This window comes from Typopeltis vanoorti, chromosome 22 (assembly GCF_054136105.1).
Source record: "Typopeltis vanoorti isolate ZY-2024b chromosome 22, IOZ_Tvanoo_1.0, whole genome shotgun sequence".
NCBI lineage: Eukaryota > Metazoa > Arthropoda > Arachnida > Uropygi > Thelyphonidae > Typopeltis > Typopeltis vanoorti.
The window spans coordinates 30,766,373-30,793,839 of NC_143570.1; the positions used below are offsets into that span (position 1 = coordinate 30,766,373).

General features: G+C 32.7%; 2 protein-coding genes across 2 annotated transcripts in view; one reads left to right on the forward strand and one right to left on the reverse strand.

Moving 5' to 3' along the window:
- Positions 1–27,467, forward strand: part of LOC150094273 (transcription initiation factor TFIID subunit 12-like) — a 108,797-nt gene that overhangs the window by 69,210 nt on the left and 12,120 nt on the right. Inside the window, exons 5-6 of the mRNA XM_090412324.1 lie at positions 2,682–2,759; positions 23,577–23,691. Coding sequence (XP_090268450.1) covers positions 2,682–2,759; positions 23,577–23,691 — 193 coding nt within the window. The remainder of the gene's footprint in view (positions 1–2,681; positions 2,760–23,576; positions 23,692–27,467) is intronic.
- The window catches only part of Bet3 (blocked early in transport 3), a 164,255-nt gene continuing 141,896 nt past the window's right edge, over positions 5,109–27,467 (reverse strand). The window contains exon 5 of the mRNA XM_090412326.1: positions 5,109–5,324. Coding sequence (XP_090268452.1) covers positions 5,253–5,324 — 72 coding nt within the window. The 3' untranslated portion in view covers positions 5,109–5,252. The remainder of the gene's footprint in view (positions 5,325–27,467) is intronic.

The window sequence follows — 27,467 nt, forward strand, 5'->3', positions numbered from 1 at the left end:
TTCTAGTGAAGATTTTCAAATACTCTTTCCAGGTATTTGAAACTTTCTCAGAATTCCATATGAAATTGAACAGTTCATACAATATAGTTGCTGATGTTTTTAGGTCAGCTTTGAGCAGTTCAGCATTAATGTTATAATTTCCACTTGCTTTTCTATTTTTTTGGATCTTGATTGCTTCCATGATTTCTTGCACCATGATCTCTCTCATGTTTACATGAAATTCAAATTGATTATTTGGTATCTCTTTGAAAGGGGATTCAATATTTGTTATAGAGTCATATTTAACATTTAACTTTCCATCTTTATTGGACTTCTTATTCCAATTTAATTCACAGAAGGATGTAAAAAGTTCACCACTCGCTTTGTTTTCTATAGCACATTCATCTTCCGTCTTTCTTTTCCCTACTCAAGCATTCATGTCTCCCATCAAAATTAACAAGTCATGTTTAGGAACTTTGTCAATCCCTTTTTGGAGTTGATCATAGAACTGTGCTTTCTCCATTTCTCCGGCATCATTTGCGGGTGCATATGCTTGTACGATGGTCAATTTCATAAGTCTGGAAAAAAACTAGTTTTAATTATTTAATTATTTATTGGGTTCCATTCCATCAGACTTTTCCTTGCTTTCTCACTTACAATCACTTCAACTCCTTTCTCGTGTCTTTCATCATCTCCTGAATATAATATGCAGTATTTGTCGGTTGTTCTTATCTCACCAAAACCTGTCCATCTTGTCTTAGCAATTTCTAAGATATCAATACCATATTTACTCATCTCATTGACTATCTGTCTAGTATTTCCAATTTGATACATTGTGCGAATGTTCATGTTCCGATTTTAAGTTTAATTTTAGGGTGAGTGATTGACTTCATCTGCAAGTGAGGTTCCATAAGACTTGGCCCCATCTGCATCATAGATGTTGGCTCCCCTCTCAAGTCCTGTAAATATTCGTCTGTTGGGAGACTACAGGTTGTAGCAAGGGATTTCTTGCTTCACTTATGGTTTCTGTAATCAAGGATTTTTTACAAGGATGGGTGATTAGCCCATCGCTCAACCTTCCTCTTTTAACCGGGCTTAGGACTGGCATAGGGATGAGCATAAGCTCCACCTATGGCAGAGTTTTTGTGTACATAACTAAAATAAAATCCCTTCCAGATCATCCCACGTATTCAACTAATTTTTAGCCACAATGAGAGAATCTCTACAACACTTGACAGACTGCCATAAAATCCTCTGGTTTGCAGAAAGCTCCAGAAATAGCAGTTAGCAATTAGACAACATAACTCAGATGCCACCAAACTCGCATCCACCGTGGCAATCATACATGCCAGCATGCAGCTTTTCTTATAGCAAGCAACTGAAATTTTCCATCCCTACCAGCAGCTTCTTGAAGCTTATAGAACTGAATATTCTGATTTTGTGCCTGTTTGAATAGATGGCTCAAAATTGGAGGATCTAGTGGGATCTTCTACTGTCTTTCCAGACTCTGTACAAATCCCACTAGAATGAAACAACTTTACAACAGGCCTGTATGCGATAGAGCTTGCTCTAAAATACTTCAGATTCCACTGCTATCAAAGGTGTATGATATATGCAGACTCTCAAAGCTCTCTTCAGAGAATAAGAAATCTAGAACTATAGCAACATCCGGTGCACTCTTGAAGTCGACACTTTTTTTTTTTTTCCAGTTATAGAAGCTACACTTTGATGTATGCTTCTGTTGTATTCTAAGCATGTTGGTATTAAAGGAAACAAGGCTTCAGCATCTGACTGACCTTGCTGCAGATATTGCATGAAGGTCAGCTTGTTTCTCAAACATCCACCATCTGTTTGTACCATATACACAGATTATCTGAAGATTGTCAGACAAAAGCTCCTATTCCAATGGCAGCTATCTTTGGAACAGAGAGAGAGAGAGAGAGAGTAATAATAAGCTCTACCAAATGAAGCCTGAAATTAAATTATGGCAGTCTAGCATATGCAGGGTTTGAACAGAGGAAGTTGTTCTTGCCTTGCTCCACATAAGTCATTGTTACCTCACCACTCCATCCTTCTGAGGGATGATGACATGCCTATTTGTGACTTTGAACTATCACCCAATATTTTAATTGACTGCCCTCGTTTCACCAACGAACACAGTCGCTTTTAGCCCCTTTTATATTCTTTTTGAGCCCTACCTACCTACCCACTTAGGCAGATTTTATCAGACTCATAAATTGTCCACCTGATTTTTAAGTTTTTACAGAGTATTAATCTTTACCACGTTATATAAGTGGTGTGTGTGTTTTAGTTATAGTAAATATCTTTTTAATAAAATCTCAGATTTATGTACATTTTGTGCTTTTCATCTGTTTTATACTCTTCTTTTACATTTGTTTTACTACACTGGTTTTATGTTTATTACTTATTTATTAAATATTATATTTCTAAGAATTGTTTCATTTATGATTTTTTATTATTTTGACTTTTATATATAGTTTTTATTCCTATATGAACCCCTTATTTATTACATGTGTTTTTTGGCACAGTTGTGCCATTAAATCCAAAAAACAAACAAATAAATGGATTCGTAATCTCAAAAATTTATTTGTTTCTCAAATTAGTTTTGTAGCTCTAGAGTCTGATTTCTGGGGGGGGGGTTACATTTTACACAATTTTAATTCATTTCTGATCATATTTAGATACTCAATAAGCAGCGCCTCCAAGACTTAGTAAGAGAAGTAGATCCAAGTGAACAGTTGGATGATGATGTTGAAGAGGTAATTTTAAATTTAAAGAGAAACTGTATTTAAAACTTGGTGTTTTTATGTTTATAGTTAACAATTGTTTATATATATATTTTTATGTGGTTTAAATAGATTTCTTCTTTCTCATCTGTCAGATGATGGTTAAGTCCTGAACAAATCGCCACCATCTCACTCTATCCCTAACCATTTTTGTCATCTCGCTGAAGTTTGGATAATTGTGATCTTTCTTTCAGTGATTGTAGCGAAGTTCATTTTGGTCCTCCTCTTGATCATCTTCCCTTATTCAGGGCTATATTGGGTAATTTCTGAGAAGACATTCTCAGAAAATTTCCAAACCATTTTAATTGTTGCTAGAGAATTATATCTATGATATCTTCTCTGTAGTTCAGTTAGTTTTTGACTTATTTATTATATGTTTGGACCAGTGAGTCTTTTTTTTTTTTTTTCTTAAGCATTTCTTTTTGAATGCTGTGATTTTCTGTATCTCTTTCTGATTGAATCTTCATGTCTTGACTTCATATAATAATGGTTTTAGTCTCTTAATTTGAGGCTTTTTGAAATACTATTTTTTCCCCATATTTTGTGTAATTTATTCATATTAAACCATCTACATTTAGTCTGTATTTTCCCATTTCTGTGACTAGGCTACTGAGATATGCAAATCATTACATGTTCAAGTATATGATTTTCTAAGTTTATTGAGCATGTAATGAAATTTACATGTTCAATAAATTTTTTACTCTTCTCTTCCTGTTTTCTTATTGTTTTGCTTAGATTGATTTTCATCCCATAAGTTTTGCATTCTTCACTAAAAGTTTTATTGACTTTTTCAAGTGTGCTCAAGATTCTGCAAAAATAACATGATCTTCATATTTTGAAGATCATGTTATTTTGAAATACTATTTTTTCCCCATATTTTGTGTAATTTATTCATATTAAACCATCTACATTTAGTCTGTATTTTCCCATTTCTGTGACTAGGCTACTGAGATATGCAAATCATTACATGTTCAAGTATATGATTTTCTAAGTTTATTGAGCATGTAATGAAATTTACATGTTCAATAAATTTTTTACTCTTCTCTTCCTGTTTTCTTATTGTTTTGCTTAGATTGATTTTCATCCCATAAGTTTTGCATTCTTCACTAAAAGTTTTATTGACTTTTTCAAGTGTGCTCAAGATTCTGCAAAAATAACATGATCTTCATATTTGTGGTTGATATTTGTGTCATTTATTTGTAAATTTGGTTCTTCAGTTAAGGTTTTTGCATATTTTTTGAAGATAAATTGTAATAAATAAATAATATAAAAATATGAGCTATAGTAGACCTTTTAGACTAGAGCCTGCTTGATCTATCATTTTAGTCATTAGAATTTGGGTTTGATTTTGTACACATACTGGCTGCTGAATTAGAAACGTTGCAAAAATTGCTGATTTTCATATAGGCATGCAACTGCTAATACTGATTCTCTTCAGTTCCCTGCACATATTTTGGTGAGACATGGGTTGGAAACAGCCTTCATTAAATGCTTTCTAGAATGGTTTCCAGATTTTGTCGGTTGCTGCATGCAGGAGTTCTGTTTGTCCATTTAAGCCTTCTCAGATGAATGTGATCTCATTCCTAACGGACTGTCTTAGGACCACAGTTATGCCTCTTAGACAAGCAATGTGGATTATTTTTCCACATTGCTTGTCTTTCCACAATTTAAACACCCAGGATATCTCACCTTTTGAAAAACCAGTCAGGTCTGCTGTTTTCAGAATTGTGACTCCAGACAGGCACCTACAATAAGAGCCCTTTATCAAACTCTGAGAGATCCTTTGTTTTTCCCATTGTGATCAACTATTGGCGATTATTAACCAGTAGCATTCTTAAATAGTTACCTAGAACACGTGCTTAAATATATTTAACTTATAAATATACTTGTAAATATATTTTTTTAGAGATGATATATCATCTCTATATGTGAGAGGTTGCAGAACCAATAATACACCATCAGTGTGTAGAACAAAACAAGTGTTTGGTCCATGTTGGATTTCTAGAATGGTTTCCAGATTATTCTAATTTTTCATTCACTCAGAATTAATCTGCTACAGATTTACAACTTTGTGCTTGAGAATGCCATATAAAAAAAAATTACATTGGATCAAAAAAAAAAAAAGCGGGGGAAGAGTTATGTACAAAAACAAATCGATTTTAACAGACTATAAAATCAGTTTCTTGCAGTCTTTGGATATTAAATCCCTAGAGAAATTTTCCTTTAATGAACACATATCTAATGATACAATCCATTATTAGCTATCCATTTGAATATTGTATGAAGGAGGATGGGGTAGCCATTTAGTACTTAGCTGACCAAATTGTATTCTGTGTTGGCTTAAACCACAACAGACATAATGGTATAACATGATGAAATATCATATCAGCTGCAATTTCACCCAATTGAACAAGGCTCCCTTCAATTTTTGTCTGTGAATTAGGATGAACAGTGAAAGATCAGTTACTAGGACAAACTTGTTATTAGCAGGAGGATAGGCACTTTCAGCGTAAGAAGTATACTGGAAGAGAAGTAGACCTAGAAGAAGAATTAGAGAAGTAGCATGCTGACATAATTGGTATTCAATAGGTATAGTCAATAATTGAAACTGAGAAAACAGGTAAGATTCTTCTGATATCTATTTTTAAATAAATAAATATAAATACTCTGTTTTATATATATATATAAATATTTTTAAAATGTTACATATGGTTAGTTGTGATTAGAAAAAAGGAGTAGCTTTAGTCAACACTAAACATGAAGATAAATTTCTTGAATGGCAAGTCATTTCAAGTAGAGTAATGAGGAGAATTTTCAAAAATGGAAATTGAATACTTACACTATTTGTGCTTGTGGTTCCCAGAAAATTCTACTGAGGAAGAAGTAGAGGAGTTTTTCAAATAATAGAAATGGCAGCTGATGTAAAGAAAAAGGAAAGTCTGATCCTTTTTAGAGATCTGGACAGCAAAGTAAGAAATGAATGTACTGAACATATAGAAATGTTTGGAGAAAAGGACAAATATAACAATAATCATTAGTACCTGCTAGATTTTTCTTCAAGTCATGTATGGACTAGTCATTACAAACACCATATTCCAATATAAGGATATGCATAAATTCATGCTCACTCATAAGAAATACAAATAGTCCTATTGACTGTTATTGTGGATGGTATCTTGAGTACCTTGTGCAGGACACAAGGGAGTATACAGGGAATTTGAAATAAGAAGTGATCACTATTTAATTTTAAGTAGGGAAAAAAAGTGAATATCACATTGAAAAGAGGGGGTGGAATGTTAGAAAAATGCAAAACTTTAAGAAGAATCAAAGTAAACCAGCTTTCATACATAAAATGTAGAATCAAATATACAAAATTATTGGAGAAAGCATGAGCTTGAAAACCTTGGAGAACCAGTGGCAAAATTAGAAGAAAATATTATTCAGAGAGAGAGAGAGAGGCATGTGCTAAAGTTGTTTGCAACAATAGATAAATCCTGCAGACTTCAAGGATGACTCAAGAAGTTAAACAGGCTGCTCTTGAAAATTAAAACATATGAAATGTTCCTAACAAATAAGTCAGCAGGTGCACTGGGAAAATATTGAGATGAGTGTAAGACAGCTGAGCAGTGTATATGAGTAGCAAACACAAAAGTAATTTGATAAGAATATAGAAGAGTTTTGCCACGAGAGTGGCAAAATGTTGTGGATGCTTTTAAAATGGGGCAAAGACTAGTGTAAAAGAAATCGGAGATTATAAATATAAAGTTGACATGAAGAGTTATTTTAGAGGTCAGGAGTAGTTATTTTGAAATGAGGAATTAAATATCAGAAATATAGGAGAGGAATGTGATCAAGAGTACATACTTAACAAACTTACTTGAGGTTGAAACAACCCTCATAAGCCTGAAATTTAGAAAGGCACTTGGAGTAGATCATATTTAACCAGAATTATTAAAATATGGAGGTACAAAAATTTCACAAAGGGATGGCCTAGTCAGAAACATATAAATAAAAAGGGAAGTAAACATAAATGTAAGAATTAGAGGATATTCCCTAATGAGTATGCCAGGTATGATCCATGCAAGGTTACTTGAGGCTAAGAAAAATTGAACAGCTTGGAAGGGAGAAAAACTGGGCTCAGTCCAGGTAGGGATTTGTCAGGATTAGATTTTTAATTTAAGACAAGTTTTCATGGAATTATGAGAGTATACCAAGAATTGGTATTTAAGTTTCCTAGATCTGGAAGAGACATATGCCAAGAGTAAAGCTGTTCGCTACAATCATATGATGATGTGCAGAAAACATTATATAGAGCAATCTATAGCCTGTTAAGTAATGTTCGATATATGAGGTTGGTCTGAAAAGTTCTCTGCCTAATAATGAAAAAACAAATTTATAATTTCAAAATTATTTTTATTTTTCAACATAATCTCCCTTAAGACTAATGCATTTATTCCAGCACAATTATATGTGCTGGAATAATACATTTATTCCAGCACAATTTCCTTTGGTGCAAAATACCCCTCTATAGATGCAATCACTCTTGATTCGAAGAAATGCTGACCAGCGAGGAAGAGTTTCAGTTTTGGGAATAGATAGAGGTCAGAAGGAACCAAATCTGGGGAATAGGGTGGATGTTCCAACAATTCATAGTGCAGATCCCTTAATTTCCCCATCCCCAAAATACTTTTGTGGGCAAGTACATCCTGATGAAAGATGATTTTTTTCTTCTGCAAACCAGTTCTTTTTTCATGAATTTTATCATCTAGTCTGGTTAAAAGATCGGAATAATATTCCCTGGTTATTGTTTTACCCTTTTGAAGATAATTAATAAACAAAATGCCTTTATCATCCCAAAACACCAATGCCATGACCTTTTCTGCTGATGGAACTGACTTTGTCTTCTTTGGCACTGAACAACTGGCTTCTGTCCACTGTTTTGACTGCTGTTTGGATTCTGGTGTGTAATGGTGAATCCAAGTCTTATCCATAGTAATAAATCAATGCACAAAATCAATTTTATTCTTGTTAAAACGCTCCATGCACTGTTCAGAGATTTTCATGCCAGTGTGTTTTTGATCTGCTGTGAGCAAGCGTGGCACCCATCTTGTGCAAAGCTTTTTCATTTGCAATTCTTCATGCAAAATATATCCTATGTGTTCTTTTGAAATGCCTATAGTTTCAATAATTTCACGTACCTTGAATTGCTGGTCATCCAATACCATATCGTGTATTTGATCAATGATTTCTGATGTTGTTACACTTTTTGGACGTCCTTCACGTGGATCATTTTCAAGGCTGGTATGGCTACATTTAAACTCGGAAGCCCATTTCTTAATTGTTGAAAATGAAGGAGAAGAGTGCCCATAAACTTTTATGAGCTTCGAATGAATTTCTTTTGGCATTAAACCTTCTTTTACAAAGAATTTTATGAACCGCACGATACTCTATTTTATCCATTTCGAGGGATACAGGCAACACTTTTACTTCAGACAGCTGTATAAAACAAACTACTTGATAGAATAACTTGCAATTTCACATGGATGCTTATGAGATATGTACCAACTTAGAAAAAAAAAATCTCTTGCCGATGGTGTTGCCCTCTATGGTTGAGGCCGAGAACTTTTCAGACCACCCTCGTATATGTAATGTTCTATACTTAAGTTGTAAATCAGCTATTAGAATTGAAGGAAGCAAGAAAGTGGTTTAATATAAAATCAGGTGTAAGATGCACGTACATTATATCTACAATTTCATCATCAATTAGATCAGATAATGAAAGAAAGTGGCATTAAACATGTTTGAATGAAGATTAGATTTGTATAAGTGGGATGGCCTAAACATGAATGCATTTGGTATCAGGAGTCTTGAAAAACTAATAACTGGTATGAGACCTAACATGGAGAGTCAGTGAAACTAAATTATAATGGGAAGAATGGTGAGAATATGAGTTCAAGAGCAACAATGTTATACAATTGTGTTAATATCAGGAATGGGCATTATCATGGAAATGATTATGAAGAGAGAACGATGCATACTTTGTCCATTTTGAACCCATCAAATGTGTGCAAAGATATCTTTGTGTATAAGGCACTAAAGAAGAATAGAAATCTGCAAGTTGTCCAACTGTGTCATGCAGACTGCAGTCAAGAATATACAAAAGAACATGCAGGTAGATTATTATGTCTATACACAAATGCTAGGAGTATCAGAAACAAAGGGATAGTTTGTTGCATTGGTCAATATGTTGGGACCTCAGATTGTGGGCATTAGTGAGACCTGGCAATCAGAATCAGACATACTGATATCAAGTGTAAAAGCAAGTATTTTTAGGAAGGATAGACAGGATAGGAGAGGTTTGGACATGCTGCTAGTGATATTGGATGACTTGAATCCAGTTAGTGTTAAGACCTATGATTGTAGTATTAGTAACAGTGTTTCATGTGGCAGTGAATTTGAAGCCATTTGGTGTAAGGGGGAATCTAACAAGATCAATTACATAGTGGGGTGTTGTTACAGACCTGGTGGATTGGTTGCTAGTGATGAAGAAATGCAAATAGAGATAATGGGCACAAAAAGAGTAATCATTTAATGTCGAGAAATGTAAAGTTGTGCATTTTGGGATAAATAGATTGCAAGCTGTGTGTCACATTGACGACACCGTACTCCCAGAAGGAGATGAAACTAGAGATTTAGGGGTGGTGGTAGACAGAGAGTTAAAGTATAGAGGACACATTGCTAAGGTAGCACATGAGATTATTTGGCTGTTGAAGATCACATTTACAAATAGAGATAAGGAAATTGTCATTTCTCTTTATAAGGCCTTGATATGCCCACATGTGGATTACTGTGCTCATGTCTAGTCCCCTGGGTTTCTTGAGAATGAGGAAGCAGTGCTGAGGATTCAGAGAGTAGTGACCAAGATGGTGAGTGGCCTGTGGAATGTTTCCTATGAGGATAGATTGATGGTCTGTGGATTGCAGAAGTTGGTTGATAGGAGAAAAAGAGGGAATATGATAGAAATATTTAAGTTGCTTAAAGGGTTTTATAGGATAGATGCAGGGGAAATGTTTTAGCACTTGGCTAGAGTGACCAGAACAAGGGGCCATCCCTGTAAGTTGAATAAAGGTAGGTTAGTAGGCATGTGAGGACTAGATTTTTTGCTTGGAGAGTGGTGAATGAGTGGAATGGGTTGCCAGAGTCAGTCGTCAGTGCTTTGTCTGTTAGTGGGTTAAAGGAGAGGTATGATAGATTTGGTCTCCCGTGATGAGTCTTTGGACTCCATGGAGGTCCCTGTATATTAATAATAATAATAAGTCATATCTGGAACACACTTAATAGAGAAATACCTCTGTAATTCTCACATTCAGTTATATTTCCCTTTTTATAGATGAGAACTACGAGAGCTCTACTTTTAATCATCTGAAATTCAACCGTCTGCACAGACCTTCTGAATTATGCAGTGTAGCAACTGAAACTGAAAAAAAATGATATATATATATATATATATATATATATATATATCATTAAAATTTAAAATTTTATATTTTATCTCGGTTTAAAATAATTTAAAATTTATTCTTTAAAATATATATATATATATACTTTGTCAAATGCTTTTTCAAAGTCAATAAATGCAATATGTGTTTCTAAATTATATTCTCTTCTTTTCTCTATTATTAATTTTAGGCAGAAGGCTGGGTCTATACATGATCGTCCTTTTCTAAATCCATTTTGTACCTCTAGAATAAAGTTTTCGGAATATTTCATTAGTTTGCTATTTAAGATTCTGCTGTATATTTTGTAACATGAATTTAGTATACTGATACCTCTATAGTTTTTAGGGTCATCTCTATTACCCTTCTTAAAGATAGGAATCACAATTGCTTTTTTCCATTCTATTGGGGGGATACCAGTTGAGTAAATATTATTTAAAAATAATAAGAGTCTTCCTTTGAATCTTGTTCCTGCGTATTTATATAGTTCTGAACCTAGCTTATCTTCTCCAGGTGATTTTCCGTTTCTTGTTTCTTTCAGGCTGATTTCTAATTCTTCTTCAGTTATTTCCTTTTCAAAACTTTGAAAAGGAAATAACTGAATGACTTTGAAAAAGCATTTGACAAAGTTAAAAGAAACATATTATTTAACATATTAAAAGAAAGACAAATACCAAATCATATCCTAAAAGCTGTCACAAGTATATATGAAAATAATCAAATACAAATAAGATTAAATCATGAGCTATCATATACAAGAGAGATAAACCAAGGGGTCTGACAGGGATGTCCCCTCTCAGCACTCTTTTTAATATCTACTTAAATGAAATAATAATAAAATGGAGTAAAAATTTACATTGAGGAATTAAACTTTCACCTACAGTTAACTTAAACACTCTCCTCTTTGCAGACGACCAAATAATAATTACAAATTCTGAAGATAACTTACAGAAAGCTATTTTAAATCTAAATGAGATATCCAAAGATTATGGTATGATGATATCAACGGAAAAATCAAAAACTATGGCCTTTAAAGGACAAGATCCAGCAAGAACTAAAATAGTATTAGATAACAAGATCTTAGAACAGGTGAATTCATTTAACTACCTAGGATGTATGATCACTTATGAAAATGAAAAAGATATACACATAAAAATTGCAAAATATTTAAAAATAACAGGAGTAATTAACTCTATATTTAAACGAAACCTAGTTCAAAAACAAACCAGGCTAAAAGTATACAATACATTAGCCCTACCGGTCTTAATGTATGGAAGCGAAATCTGGACAATAAAACAAAAAGACAAACAAAGATTAACAACAGCAGAAATGAAGTTTATGAGAAAAACTGCAAAGTATACCCTATTTGATCACAAAAGAAACGAAGATATTATGAAAGAATTAAACCAAGAACCAGTAATTGAAAAAATTAAAAAATATAAACATAGATGGATGGAACACGTTCAAAGAATGAAAACAGAAAGATTACCAAAACAAGCCTTAAAGTACAAGCCATTAGGAAAAAGGAAACCAGGACGTCCTCTTAAAAGATTCAACGATGACTTCTAAGGCCGGAACAGGCCATACTAGGCCTAAATTGATACGTATGATGATGATGATGATATATATATATATATATATATATATATATTTTTTTTTTTTTTTTTTTTTTTTTTTTTTTTTTTCAGTTATATTTAATTTACTTCTATAACACGTTACTTCACGCATATTGAGATTGTACTCATGCACCCTAACTGTATGTTATTCCTAGTATGGTTTGAACTACTGTACTGATGATGTCCCAAGATACTTGGGATGAAATATTTATGAATTAAATTGTCATTACTGTGCTTAGTACGTGTGTTTTTTAGCTATGTTAACTCTGCTCTCACATTCTTAAATATGTATAGTTTCTTTTTGATATCTTCATTTTTAACATGATTCTGCTATGCATACCACTGACCACTTTTCTTTAATTTTTTTAGAACTCTCACGACTGTTTGTTTTTTGTCTTCATATTATTTTCATGAGAAATCTGTTACAGCAGTTATTTAATTTAGTTATGAAACCTTACACTTGTACTAGAGTTCTTTAAAAGTGTAACATCATAACTAAGTCTCATTGTCCAGTTAGCCAGTTTATGATCAAACATCAAAATGGGTAATTGTGACAACGAGACTTATTTGTGCCTATGAGCTCACAGATAGTATCTTAGAAAGAAGTAGAGGAATTTTTTGAGTCATTAGAAAAAGAAGCTGACTTAAAAAAGTTGGTCCTTGTTGGAGATTTAATCAGTAGAATAAGAATTGGAGGAAAGAGTCAAACTACTAATAATGGCAAGTACCTACAGGATTTCTCTTAATACGAAACTTTACTAATACCAAGTTTCAACATAAAGATGTGCACAAATTCGGAGAGAAAACACAAGAAATTAGGACAGACATCTAAAACAATATTGCAACAGGCTGAATGCAGAAAGTGATATAATAATCCAGCTGTTTTCTGTTAAGCCAGACATTAAAGACATCGGCAAAAATGTAAAACAATGCCACTCTGCTCACTGATTTTTATTTTGTTTTGGAAAATAATTATTTTTCGTAAAGAAATGTTATTTATGTTAACATGTAATGGGTCTATTATTGTTATTTTTAAATGACGATAAATAAATATATAAAAATTTATCACTTTTAATTTCTAATGCAGTAAATATTGATAGATATAATCCACATAAACAAAAGCTCTTTGGGGTCATCAGTAATTTTTAAAAGTGTAAAGGAGTCCCGAGACCAAAAAGTTTGAGAAACGCTTCTCTAACCCATCCTAACTTCTGCACTGTGTGGGTGAACTGATGTTGATGTTAGCAAGTTGCAGAGGCATATTTGTTTAGAGTGTCTGCTGGTCAGGGCTTGACAAATATACTCGCCTGTGGTGAGTAGATTTTACTAACTGGCAAGTAGTTGCAGGCTGGAAAAAAATAGAATATTTTTTTAATCATAAAAAAAAATCTCCAACCAATATATAGTATTACCAATCATTTGTGGAACTCCTATTGATTAATTAGGACATATTAAAAATTAGGGGCAGGAGATAGATTTTTGCATGGCAAGTAAGGTTTTGCACATTTTGTTGAGCCCCTATAAATGGTGATGAATTTTTGTAGTTACACATATTTAAGCAAATTAATTTAGTGCCTGCAATTTTACAGGTTATATCTAGATGAAAAAAGGACAACATTTATATGAGAAATATTACATTAGTAGTTTTAGTACTGTTAAACCCTCAGATTGCCGCTGTCGAAATTAATGCGCACACTTTGCAACTGCAAACTTGCGCACAAAATGCTTTTATTGTGCATATGGGCCAGAATAAATTAGAGTGTACATTGATCTGATGATATGGTATTATCATAAATACAGTCATACCCCGACTTACGCGAATCCGGAGTTGCACAGTTTCTTATATGTATGTATTCCCTTCACGCCTCACCACTAGTCGTATCTTTCAGGCACCGGCCGCATTCGCCAGTGTTGGACATGCTGTGAACAAGCACTGATGTGTTTCACGCAGTCTCCATTCATATACGATTTTTATAGTCTACAAACTTTGTGATTGTTTAATGTTATGTTCTTGATAAAAATTTTATCACATAAAAAATAATAATGTCGTCCAAAAGAAGCAAGTCTGATTCTTCTACTGCTAGCAAGAAAAGAAAAACATTGACTTTGGAAACAAAACTCAACATTATTAAGGATTTTGAAGGCAGAATGAAAATTTGTGAGCTAGCAAAGAAGTTCGATCTACAGGAATCCACAGTAAGAACAATCATAAAAGAAAGGTTTACAGATTTTGGAGGACATAGATTCTAACGAGGAACGAATTGTAGCCACAAGGCAAGGAATAAAAAATCATTAGCTTGCTGTGAAGAAATTTTTACTTGACAAGAAAAAAACATTATGTCGTCAGACGAATCTATTAGATTTTATGAAACCATTGACATCAAAATAACTTTCTTTTTTTTATGTACGAAAAACTACAATTATGATTATATTTCTTAAAAAATATAGGTGTTTTTGTAAACCTTTGTTTCAATTGTATGTTTGTATATATAAATTACATGTAAAATTATACCCCGAGTTATGCGAATTCGACTTACGTACTTTTTGTTGGTCCCACCTACCGCGTAACTTCGGGGTTTTACTGTAATAGATTAATCTGAAGGAAATTTGTCAGTAGGGTGTTAATAATTTAAACTTTTTATGTAGTACTATCATAATACCCTGTACTTTTCCTGGAAGCATATATATGTCAGGAATTTGATGAAGATAACATCATCTACATAAATTATATCAATATAAACCTTGATACAATCCACATAAACAAAAGAGCTGGTGAGATAAACATCTTTAATATGGATATATTAAATACTAGGAAAAATACTTTTAATTTTCATAAACTGGAATCAAATATTCATAGTGCTGAAACTGTAATGATTTATGATATAATAATGAATATACTTATATTTGCTATATACCATGCACGTGATGGGCACGGTTGATACATTTCTATCAGAGCTAAATAATGTCCTAAAGACCTTAAAACACGATAATTTCATACTAGTGGGGATATAAATTTGGATTTATACAAGAATAAAAGCAAAATTGAAGAATATAAAAATATATTATTGACACATGGGTTTCTTGCATACACAGATGGCAAAATGAGAGAAGCAAACAACTCAGTAAATTGTATTGATTGTATATTCATAAGAAACAAAATGGCCTATGAGGTATCCTCTGCAATCTATTTTAGCAAAATTACAGATCATCATTCTATATTGTTGAATCTATCATTACCTAATAGTGTTGACATGAGCTGTGCAGGTAGTCATAAAAATTTTGAAATTGGCACCAATTATAATAAATTTGAGAATTACATAAAAAAATTATCAACTGCCTCAAAATAATATATTAAATTCACATCAGTTATATGAGGAATTGATCAAAATGATTAAATATACAGACAGCAAATCACAATATCACATGAGAGTTACTTTGAAAAAGGATGTTCATACGTGCTAGATAACAGATCAACTAAAAAATATGATAAGGATCATTCATACAAGAAATTTCTTTCTTGTATGAATGATAAAAGTAAAGAATGAGGGTTGGTTTTAACACAATTGGTTAATACAAAGCAGAAAATGTATGAATTCCCAGAGGGCAATGTATTTAATGAAATGAACAACCACTTTACAAACTATGGTAGCTGTGATTTTGATTCTACGGAGAGGATAAAGTACGTGAGTCACCTTCCGTGGATTAAGAATTTCATGCATCTGTAAGGAGTAAATGAAGATCGGGTAAACAGTGTAGTAATTAGAATAAAAAAAAAAAGGCAAAAAAAAATGAGATGTGACCATACCATATAAATGTCAAAAAATTAAATGTTATCTTTAAACATAAGTTAATTTTTTACATATATGATTAATAAATCTTTTGAACAAGGAAAATTTATCAAACACTTAACGGAATAACAGAAGTAATCTTTATTTAAAGGAGGTAATAGAAATGAAATCAAAAATTATCCACAATCTCAAAGGTTATCGAAATCCTAATTTAAAAAAAAAAAAAAAAAAAAAAAAAGATTAATGTGTAAAAGGATACTTTTACACATCTAATCAATATGGGTTTAGATCCAGATACAATACAGAAAAAGTGCTGTTGGAGTTCCATAAAACAGTTTATAGTGGAATAAATAAAGGAATGTACACAGCAGCCATTTTTCTTGATATATATATATATATATATAAGGCATTTGACTGTGTTAATCGTGACCTACTACTGCTGAAAATGTCTAGATATGGCATGAGAGGAGTTACTAATGACTCGTTCAGATCCTATCTAAATAATGGAAAACAATATACCAACTACGGCACATTTAACAGCACAACAAAAATAGTAAAATACGGAATCATGCAAGGTTCGGTGCTGGGACCCATCCTATTTTTAATGTTTGTTAACGATCTGTGTAAATGCAAACTTTTTGGCAAAATAATATCGTTTGCTGACGATATGGCATTAGCATACACCAAAATGATCCTTGAGGATCTAGAAAGTCTGATTAACCATGATATGTTGAAACTAAATAAGTGGTTTAGCAATAATGGTCTTAAAATTAATACCAATAAAACGAGATATATGTACTTCACGTTAACAGATAAGCTAGACCACAATATAACCATAAAATGGCACATGAAATGAAATATAGTCATCATCATCATACGTATCAAGGATTTAGGCCTAGCATGGCCTGTTCCAGCCTTAGAGGTCATCATTGAATCGTTTAAGAGGATGTCCTGGTTTTCTTTTTCCTAATGGCTTGTACTTTAAGGCTTCTTTTGGTAATCTTTCTGTTTTCATTCTTTGAACGTGTTCCATCCATTTGTGTTTATATTTTTTAATTTTTTCTATTACTGGTTCTTGGTTTAATTCTTTCATAACATCTTCGTTTCTTTCATGATCAAATAGGGTATACTTTGCAGTTTTTCTCATAAACGTCATTCCTGCTGTTGTTAATCTTTGTTTGTCTTTTTGTTTTATTGTCCAGATTTCGCTTCCATACATTAAGACCGGTAAGGCTAATGTATTTATACTTTTAGCCTAGTTTGTTTTTGAACTAGGTTTGGTTTAAATACAGAGTTTATTACGCCTGTTATTTTTAAATATTTTGCAATTTTTACGTTTATATCTTTTTCATTTTCATATGTGATCATACATCCTAGGTAGTTAAATGAATTCGCCTGTTCTAAGATCTTATTATCTATTACTATTTTAGTTCTTGCTGGATCTTGTCCTTTAAAGGCCATAGTTTTTGATTTTTCCATTGATATTATCATACCATACTCTTTAGATATCTCATTTAGATTTAAAATATCTTTCTGTAAGTTATCTTCAGAATTTGTAATTATTATTTGGTCGTCTGCAAAGAGGAGAGTGTTTAAGTTAACTGTAGGTGAAAGTTTAATTCCTTGATGTAAATTTTTACTCCATTTTATTATTATTTCATTTAAGTAGATATTAAAAAGTGTTGCTGAGAGGGGACATCCCTGTCGGATCCCTTGGTTTATCTCTCTCGTATATGATAGCTCATGATTTAATCTTATTTGTATTTGATTATTTTCATATATGCTTGTGATAGGTTTTAGGATATTATTTGGTATTTGTCTTTCTTTTAATGTGTTAAATAATGTTTCTTTTAACTTTGTCAAATGCTTTTTCAAAGTCAATAAATGCAATATGTGTTTCTAAATTATATTCTCTTCTTTTTTCTGTTATTAATTTTAGGCAAAAGGCTGGGTCTATACATGATCGTCCTTTTCTAAATCCATTCTGTACCTCTAGAATAAGGTTTTCGAAATATTTCATTAATTTGTTATTTAAGATTCTGCTATATATTTTGTAACAGAAATTTAGTATACTGATACCTCTATAGTTTTTAGGGTCATCTCTATTACCTTTTTTAAAGATAGGAATCACAATTGCGTCTATATAATGAAATATAATGAATATATAATGAAATGTAGTGATATCCAAAATTGTAACTGGAGTTTCAATTTTGGAGAACTCAAAAAATTCAAAAATGGAGAACTCATTTTCCCACTATTCGTTAAATTCATGCTTACTATTGCCTTCTGTTTTTCTTTTGCACTGTGATGGGTACATGAATAAAAACAAGGCTTAATTTTTGAAAAAGTACAAAACTTCAAATATTCACAAAGGATGAACAAAGCACAACTCCATAGTGCATGATCAATTGTAAACTGACTGACAAAAACCTGTGATGCACTGCTTTGCTAATGCTTGGTGCCTCCAAATCAAATAAGTGAATGTGCACAAAACAATAAAATTGCTAAAAATAATTACTAAGTATTAGCTTTTTTTCTACAAATTGTTTTTTTTTTGTTAATACTCTTTTCATAAAATAGGTTTATGTTTTTTATTATTATTATCATTGGGATCCAGTGTGCTACGGGTTAGCCATCCCTGATATATAGATAATAATAACCTTAGAAATCCACACCCTTGTCTTACACCTGATTTTTCATCAAACCACTTATACTTTCTTCAATTCTACCTGCAGACTTAGTTTAAATATAGACTGTGTTGCTCAATTTAAATTTCCACTTACACAGTTTAATTTTAATGTTTTAAACATGCTTTCTCTTGACATTTTGTTGTATGCTTTTTCCAGATCTACAAAACTTAAATATGGATCCTTCTTTTATTCTCTTGCTTTTTCAGTTATGTATCTTGAAGAGAAAATTTGATCCTAACAACCCCTAATTTGGCCTGACCCCAGCCTCTTCTCAAGTATACTTGCACAAATATTTCCTGGAACACACAGCAGAAAAATACTTCTGTAATTCTAAAATTACAAATTGGAAATTGTCAAAGAAACAGCCTTAATAAATGGATATAATCTAAAAAATAATGAACCACTCTCCTATAAAGTAACCCAGACATGAAGCCCACAGGACTGCCATACCATATATTAAAGGCATCTCTGAACATGTTGTAAAAATTATGAAAAAATATCAAATCAATGCTACCTATAAACTCATCAACCAAATTCACACCTTGCTACCTTTTCCAAAAGACAAACACTCACCAATGATGCTGCCTGGTGTATACGAAGTACCATGTTCATGTATCCTGTCTTACAAACAGAAAGTTCTATAAATAAACGTATCTCTGAACACCAAGACCATATCCATCTTATCAAAGCTCACAAATCTGGCCTTCCACATGGAATTGAAAACACTAACCACAGGATCCAATGCAAAATGCTAAGCTGCTACATAGATCATATATAAACATGAATATTCATATAAAGAAAGTGATGAAGCCTTACTTAATAGACCTAATCTTAATCATAACGACTGTCTCACTATTCCAAAAGTTTAGGAAATTGTTATCCTAAGTTGTATTAAATAAATTTATCTGTTATATATTTTAATTAGTTTTAATCCATGAACACACAACTGTATACGTAGAGGGATTTCAAGGATGCACACTAGTTTTTTTAATTCAATTCCTATTGTTTGATAATTGTACTAATGATGTCTTATGATACATAAGACAAAATATTTGCTTAATAAACTTTATTTTACTGTGGCATGGTATGCATGTTATTCTATAGTTTGGATATTCTACAGGTTTTTATATAAGAAAATGAAAAACTTAGACCTCCATGTTTGATTGATTTCTGATTGAATATCAATATACTCCAGCTTCTTTTAACAATTTCAAGTTTCTGATGGCTTTTTCTACATCAAGTATTGATATGTACACCTCACTGCATACCTCTTGAGTGTTTTTTTTTTACTACTGTTTTCATTCATGATTTTTTTTAACAATCTTGAATTATGCTAGACTCTGAAAATAGCTATCTTCAGTTGTCATATCAATTTTTATCATCTGATTCCTTTTATACCACCCTCATCATTTCTAAGTTTTTCAATCGCCTTCTCGCTCTCATGATAATTACCATCTATGCATTCTTACCAGTCTCCTCATGACTTTTGTTTAGCTATTCTACCAAACAAACTTGGCTAGCTTACATTTTTCTCTGTATTCTCTCAAACCACCTGCCATAAACTGTTGGTATGATTTTCTTCTCTTCCAGGACTGCATCTTCAACTTTTGTAGTCCACCATGAAGTTTGGGTATTTCTCTCCTTGCAAACAGCTTCACTACTTACCTCCTCTGACTAAATCAGTCAGTGTTGTCTTCAGATTCTGCAATTGCATCTTCAAGGTTTGGCTCTTGTTTTCAGATGCTTACATTTTTTTTTCTTTACTGATATTTGAGGCTACATTTTACCTCTGAAACATTGATTTGATTTTTAATATATATATATATATATATATATATTAAAAATTATCATTGGGATCCAGTGTGCTACGGGTTAGCCATCCCTGATATATAGATAATAATAACCTGACACACTCATGCCAGCTAGAGAACTTTTATTCCATCTTGAATTAACACAAGAGAAAGACTAGCACAAAACAAAACTGCTCTCTATATGGCAGCAATACAACATAGTAAATTCTTCTTCTTTTGTCCTAAAATCACAGAACACTGACGAAAACACTTAACTTGACTTCATCCACACCCTTGTCTTACACCTGATTTTTCATCAAACCACTTATACTTTCTTCAATTCTACCTGCAGACTTAGTTTAAATATAGACTGTGTTGCTCAATTTAAATTTCCACCTACACAGTTTAATTTTAATGTTTTAAACATGCTTTCTCTTGAAATTTTGTTGTATGCTTTTCCAGATCTACAAAACTTAAATATGGATCCTTCTTTTATTCTCTTGCTTTTTCAGTTATGTATCTTGAAGAGAAAATTTGATTTTTTTTTTTTTTTTTTCAGTAGGATGTTCACTTTCAGCTTACTTAAAGTGATGAACCCTTCATTTTGTGTGTGTGTGTGGGGGGTATACATATTTACTCACTTCTCTCTCACACACACACTCATACTAAATGGCTAAAATGCCTAAATTCAAAATAAAAAGAAAACACTGAAATTAAACTCCAAATCTAGCTTGACACAGGTTCATATGCCAGGATATCTTATATGTAATCTAACTTCTAAAATAACTTCTTAGCTCATTTAACCCATTAAGAGATTAAGTCAAATGCTTTTTAACCAAAATAAAAATCTTTAATTTATAAAAAAAATAAAAAAATAATACAGAAATATACAATATCAAATTAACTACTATGCAAGCCAAGTGTATTTTCTTCAAATCACAACAAGTAAAATGCTATAGCTACACAACTGCTCTACAATCACATAAACCAACAAATTTTTTCCAATCTGGAAAAAAATTCCTGGAATCTTAGTCTCTTGCCAGCTAGAGAACTTTTATTCCATCTTAAATTAACACAAGAGAAAGACTAGCACAAAACAAAACTGCTCTCTCAATACAACATAGTAAATTCTTCTTCTTCTTTTGTCCTAAAATCACAGAACACTGACGAAAACACTTAACTTGACTTCATCCAAGACATTTCTATAACTTCACTTTCTATATGGAAGTAACAGCAAGCTCCACTGAATAAACTATTGCAACCATAGCATCATTTAAAATGAATTAACCTTCTGTATGAAAGCTTCTAAAGAAATAACTAAAACCATATCCATAGTTAGAAATTACTTATCAGACTGAGAATCCTAAATAAAACAAACTTTACTGGGCCCATTCTATATAAACTGAAAATCAATTAAGTTCCTTTCAGCTTCAAATAAAATAAATCCTATATGGATTAATAACTATAAAAACTTCACTCATCTCTTTATACAAGGATATCCTCCCTCAGTCTTCTATTTTTAACTTCTAATTTCTGTCCAATCTTCACATATTGAAGACACAAACACCAGTGTTCTTTTGTATGTGTTCCTTTTCTACTCCATGGACAGCTGAACACTAGCAACGTTTGGTAACATTTTTTTTATTTCCGAGCATGTGTGGAAGAATGTTACCAATGTTTGGTCGCATTCTTTTTATTTCCGAGCATCATGCCATCATTACTGCTTTCCAGCATTGAGCTTGAAACAATGAAGTTCTTTCTTCACAGTTTAGAAAAGTTTATTTGTTATATTTTCTCTAGAAAACAGCCATGATTTAAAACATTTCTTCATTCCATAATCTTATTCACTTAGGTAAGCGTATTTAATTATTCATGTGACATGAAATACGGCAGTAACTTTCGCTTCCCTCTTACTTGAAGATGTCTTGTAAGTAACATTTTAGTACATACAAATAGCACAAACATTTCAACACTTGACAGCTCATACAAAATCACAATTAACTGCTAATATATCTAATTTAAACAAAAAATTTTATTTCACATCTAAGTTATCAAAGATAAAAAATATAATGTTGAAAAATGTGTTGCTTGCGACATACAAAAATAAATGTTTAACTAATTAAAAATACAGCATTACTAATTTCTTAACTTCAATTTATTTAATATATTTTAACTTATGGGATCTCTGAATTTTAATACAGATATATCCTGCAGTATACTCTTGTGTCCAGTACAAGATTCTGAAGACATCACCATCCACAATAACATATTCAGTAAGACTTCTTGGTTATTATCTCAATGTGAATATGCACATCTTTATGTTGAAATGTGATATTTGTATGCCATGACCTTGAGAAGGGGAAAAAAAAATCTAGAACATAATTATCATTATTATTTGGGGTAAATTTGGTGAAAAGCTGTGTACTTTCTCCAAATTTACCCAAACCTGTATGAATGGTATTTGTTTTCTACCTTGCTGTCTAGATCTCTGACAAGAATTACTTATATTAGCTGCCCTTTCTAATTACTTTTAAAACTTGTCTGTTCCTTCTTTTGTAGAGCATGATGGTAGGACCATAGATATGAGTAAGTTGCATATCATATGATACATATAATACTTTTCATGTTGATGGTGCCTATTTTCTATTCTACTGATGGCAAGTTTTTCAAGTAATTGACTTTTTACTGTTTATCATGGTTCAATGATGGAAACATGAACTTGAAATAGGATAAGAAACAAAAATTCGGGTGAAATTCAATCGTGCGATATATTTGTTTTTGTAGTTTAAGCCAATGCAGAATACAGTTTGGTGAAGTAAGTCCCAAATTACCATCTAACTCTTGTTCATTCAGTATCCATGTAGACTCCTAATAATGGGACACACTACAAGAAGGTGATGATTGTAACAATGGATCAGAGTCCTGCTCACTAATTCATATTTCATACAGGCTATGTGACGATACTTTCCCATTTATCTAGTGGTTGATTCTTAGGCTACACCTTTAAACTTTATATGATTGTAAAATATTCCCTATTGTACATGACCCTTAAGAGCACTACATACTTGCCAGCAAAGGTTGGTTGATTGGTAGAGCCTCTGCTACTAATGGCTCACGCAAAAAGTTAAGCAAGTTTGAGTGTGGTTAGTAGTTGGAAGGGATCATTCGTTTGATGCCGTTGGCACACTCTCCCTCGATGAGTCTTTGAACTCCCTGGATTATGTCACGTAATAATATTTGTATCAAGGAAAAAAAATTCTGTTGAAAATTCAGTGGACAATAGTATTGAATTTTTATTATGCTTTATTAAAATTTTATTATTAATAATCATTAAAAACTATTTTAATTTAGTTTATGGATTGGATTAGCAATTGAAAGTAATATCTGCTCTTAATTTTTTTCCCCTTCAGTTACTACTTCAAATAGCAGATGACTTTATAGAAAATGTAGTGACCACTTCCTGCTTGTTAGCAAAACATCGTAAATCCAGCACTTTGGAAGTCAAAGATGTTCAGTTAAGTCTTGGTTAGTATTTTAGTTTCTTTTTAATGGTACAGTTCAGACATAAGTATGCATATATGATAAGCTATTGAAAATTAATATACAGTATATGTGTTATTGCTAAGAATAGTCAAATGGAAAGGATATATTAATTTAAAATTAATGATATATTTATGGGTGGAGAGGGTATTCTGATAAACACCTAGAACAAAAATGATATTAAAGCCACTGATATAACCACAAGAGATAACGCACCAGTAGCAGAGTTATGAAGGTAACTTATGTTCTTATATACTCATGTTTTTTCTTGTGATTATATCGGTAGCTTTAACCACCCAACCGGCCATGACGGTTATCATGGATGCAAAGTGCATATTAAAATTGTAATACTATTGTTATTACATTGAAATATATGATGGATACGAAACGTATGAGGATGTGTATTTTATCCACATGGCCGGATAGGTGGTTAATATTATTTTGTTCTAGGTGTTTATCAAAACTTTCCAGACCCCTCCCCCTTCATATATGCTTTGCTGTCTTTTTGGTTGTAGCATCTTCATAAAGATATTTAACAAATCGAGGGGGGGGGGGGAATCTCAAACAGCTGTTATTTTTTATAAATTGAAAGATATTTGATTGGCAGTTTCATCATACATACTATTAGGCACATAATGCAAAGCATGTACATTGTGGTGCAAACCTTGTATGTGATAGCTTGCGTAACATTGGTCCCAAGTGTTAAATACACTAATCCAGATATCATGAAATATATTCACAACTTAAGTTTTTAACGGTATTAACAACACCAAACAATTTAATCAAAAGATGTTTTATTAACTGCTTATATTTCGCTGAATTTCAAATCAGCATCATTAGAGCACAGTACACTTGTACACACGACAGTGAGTAAGTAAAACAATAAAATTGCAGTGTACAAAAAGATCTAAAGTCCTATTTATGGTGCCCTCTAATATTGGGGGGGGGGGGGGAATCATTACAGCTATGTGGGAGTTGCTCTTAGGATGACAGTCTCCCAAATTTTTGGCAAATTAATGCAACCATACTTGTTCAGGTTAGGAGAATTCTTCAAAGCCATTGCTGACTCAAAAAATAACCTTTCAGATCTGTAACAACTCCTAAATAGCACATTTAATCCTGTGTGAAGGAGTATCTAAAGCGTGGTCTGCCAGTCCTGACTTACCATAGTAATAGTAGCGAATGTATTTTTTAAATTCTTCCAGGCAGATGTTAACTGATGTTTCTGTTTGTCCATAGTAGGCCACAGTTACAGGGAACTTCATACACTCCAGAACAAGTATGGTTGCATTAATTTGCCAAAAATTTGGGAGACTGTAATGATGGGGGGGTGATCCCCCCATCATTATTAGAGGGCACCACCATAAATAGGACTTTAGATCTTTTGTACACTGCAATTTTATTGTTTTACTTAAGTTTTTAAGTCACATGTACAAGTGTATTGTGCTCTGATGATGCTGATTTGAAATTCAGCGAAATATAAGCAGTTAATAAAACATCTTTTCATTAAATTGTTTGGTGTTGTCTAGAGTGTGATGTTCTGTGAAGATGCATGCCACGTCAGCTTCTTTCTTTTCTCTTATTTTCAACATTACCTGTGTTCTTTTTTTTTTTTTTTTACAAATTTTTAAGTTTCTCCCATTTTGTCCCAAGTATGTTTAATACAGTTTATTTTCATATATTTCTTATTTATATGACTGTTTAATACAGCTTATTTTCACCACAACGAGGAATTTACAGAAGATCTCAAAAGGCAACTTAAGACACCTGATCACTCTCAGATTGTATAGAGTCTGGGAGTGATCAAGTGTCTTGTGCAATCTTATACAAATAAAATTTTGCATATTAGAATGATGAAATTAAAAGAAGGGAACATCAAATCCTATTTCATCAATTCCTCCATAACAGCTACTCAAAGAAGCTATGAAGAAAGTGTTATTTTCTGAATAAACTCCTGTGTTAATCCAGATATTAATTACAGAGGCACTGTTTCCTTACCATACGATGGCAACACAGGTATCTGGAGAGTTCACCAAAAGACAATTTATCGAAAAAGCAGTTCATCGAAAATCAGTTCATTGAACAACAGTTAATCAAAAAAGCAATTCACTGATCAGCAGTTAATCAAAAACGCAATTATAAGGCATGTGGGGGGTGAAGTGTGTGTGGGTTTTTTTTTTTTTTTGAGAGAGAGGGATATATCTTTTAAGTCACTTATATGCGGTAAACTACTATTTATCCGATTTCGTTTGGAAAGCGATTTTTTTGTGGAGTATACTGGTTGCAGGATATAGTTGAGATGCTAAATGAACATTTCATAAAGGTATTTCATCCTCATGAAAATAACATCCTACAGAACTTGAGGTTAGTGGGGAGGGAGGAAGAGCAGTGATGGTAAGTGAGTTGGAGGTATATATTGAGGAACTCAGTAAACTCTATATCAGTCAGCATGTAGGACTTGTTGATATATCAACATGTGTGTCTGTGCTATCTCAGAAGAGGAAGTCACTAGTGGTGTGGTGAAAAGACCAGTAGAAAGTAACAAGCTGTACGGGGGGGGTTCTGATAAACACTTAGAACAAAAATGATGTTAAAGCATCTGATATAAACCACAAGGAAGACCATATCTTAAAACCCTGTAACACCTATGTTTCCTGAAATTGTAATAATTATTGTTTTTCATTTAGGATATGTAAGAAAACATGTTAGTGATTTTGAAGAAATTCGAAGACACAGAGGTGCAGGCCATCAGGTTTTTCGTGCTGCAAGAAAAGTCTGCAACTGAGATTCACCAAGCATTGTGTAAGAATTTAGGGGACTGTGCCTTCCAGTATAACCAACAATTGAAAGTTGGGCATCCTTCCAGGTCAGGGAGACCTTTCACAGAGATCACACCTGAAAACTTCGATGCAGTGCATGCCATGATCCTTGATGAACAAATGCCAGCCAAAAACATCGCAAAGACTCTAGAGACATCCAGGGAACGAGTTGGTGTCTTTATCTACCAAAATCTGGACATGCAGATACTCTCAGCAAAGTATCCCCAAAGGTTTGGATCAAACGAGGAAACATTTGCTGTCATCTCAAGGGATTTTTGATCATTTTGAGAAATCAGGTGCATATTTTTTAGTTTGTATTCTGACCGTTGATGAAACATGGCTTCGTCACTATGACCCAGAGAACAAACAACAGTCATTGGAGTGGAGACACAAAGGTTCCCCATGGCCAAAGAAGTTTTGACCAAAAAGTCAGCAGGGAAGGTTCTTGCCATTGTCTTTTAGGATATGGATGGTATAATCCTTACAAAGTACCTCAAAAAAAGGTGAAACTATTACAGCAGCTCTGAAGGAATTGAAGGAGGTACTGAAGGAAAAATGTTGTGAGAAACTAAGCAGAGGCATGTTGCTTTTGCAGGACAATGCACCTGCTTATGAAATCCAACAGATAATATACAACTTGGGATTTCAATGTCTACCTCAAACACCATATTCACCAGATCTGGCCCCATGGTCGGCCCTAGGTATTTTGTCACCCCGTGCAGTAGCATATTTCTGCCCCTTCCCCTTAAAAAAAAAAAAAAAAAAACTCTTTTAATGACATCTTAAAATCCATAGGCCTATTAACTTACCTTCAGTTGAAGAGGACTGATAAAAATTATGCATCTCGTACATTTATTAATGGACAAATTTTACTCGGATTCGGTATTTAAAACTTTTACAAAAAAAAATTGTCGAAGTGTTCCAGTTTTCAGTTCAGCTATA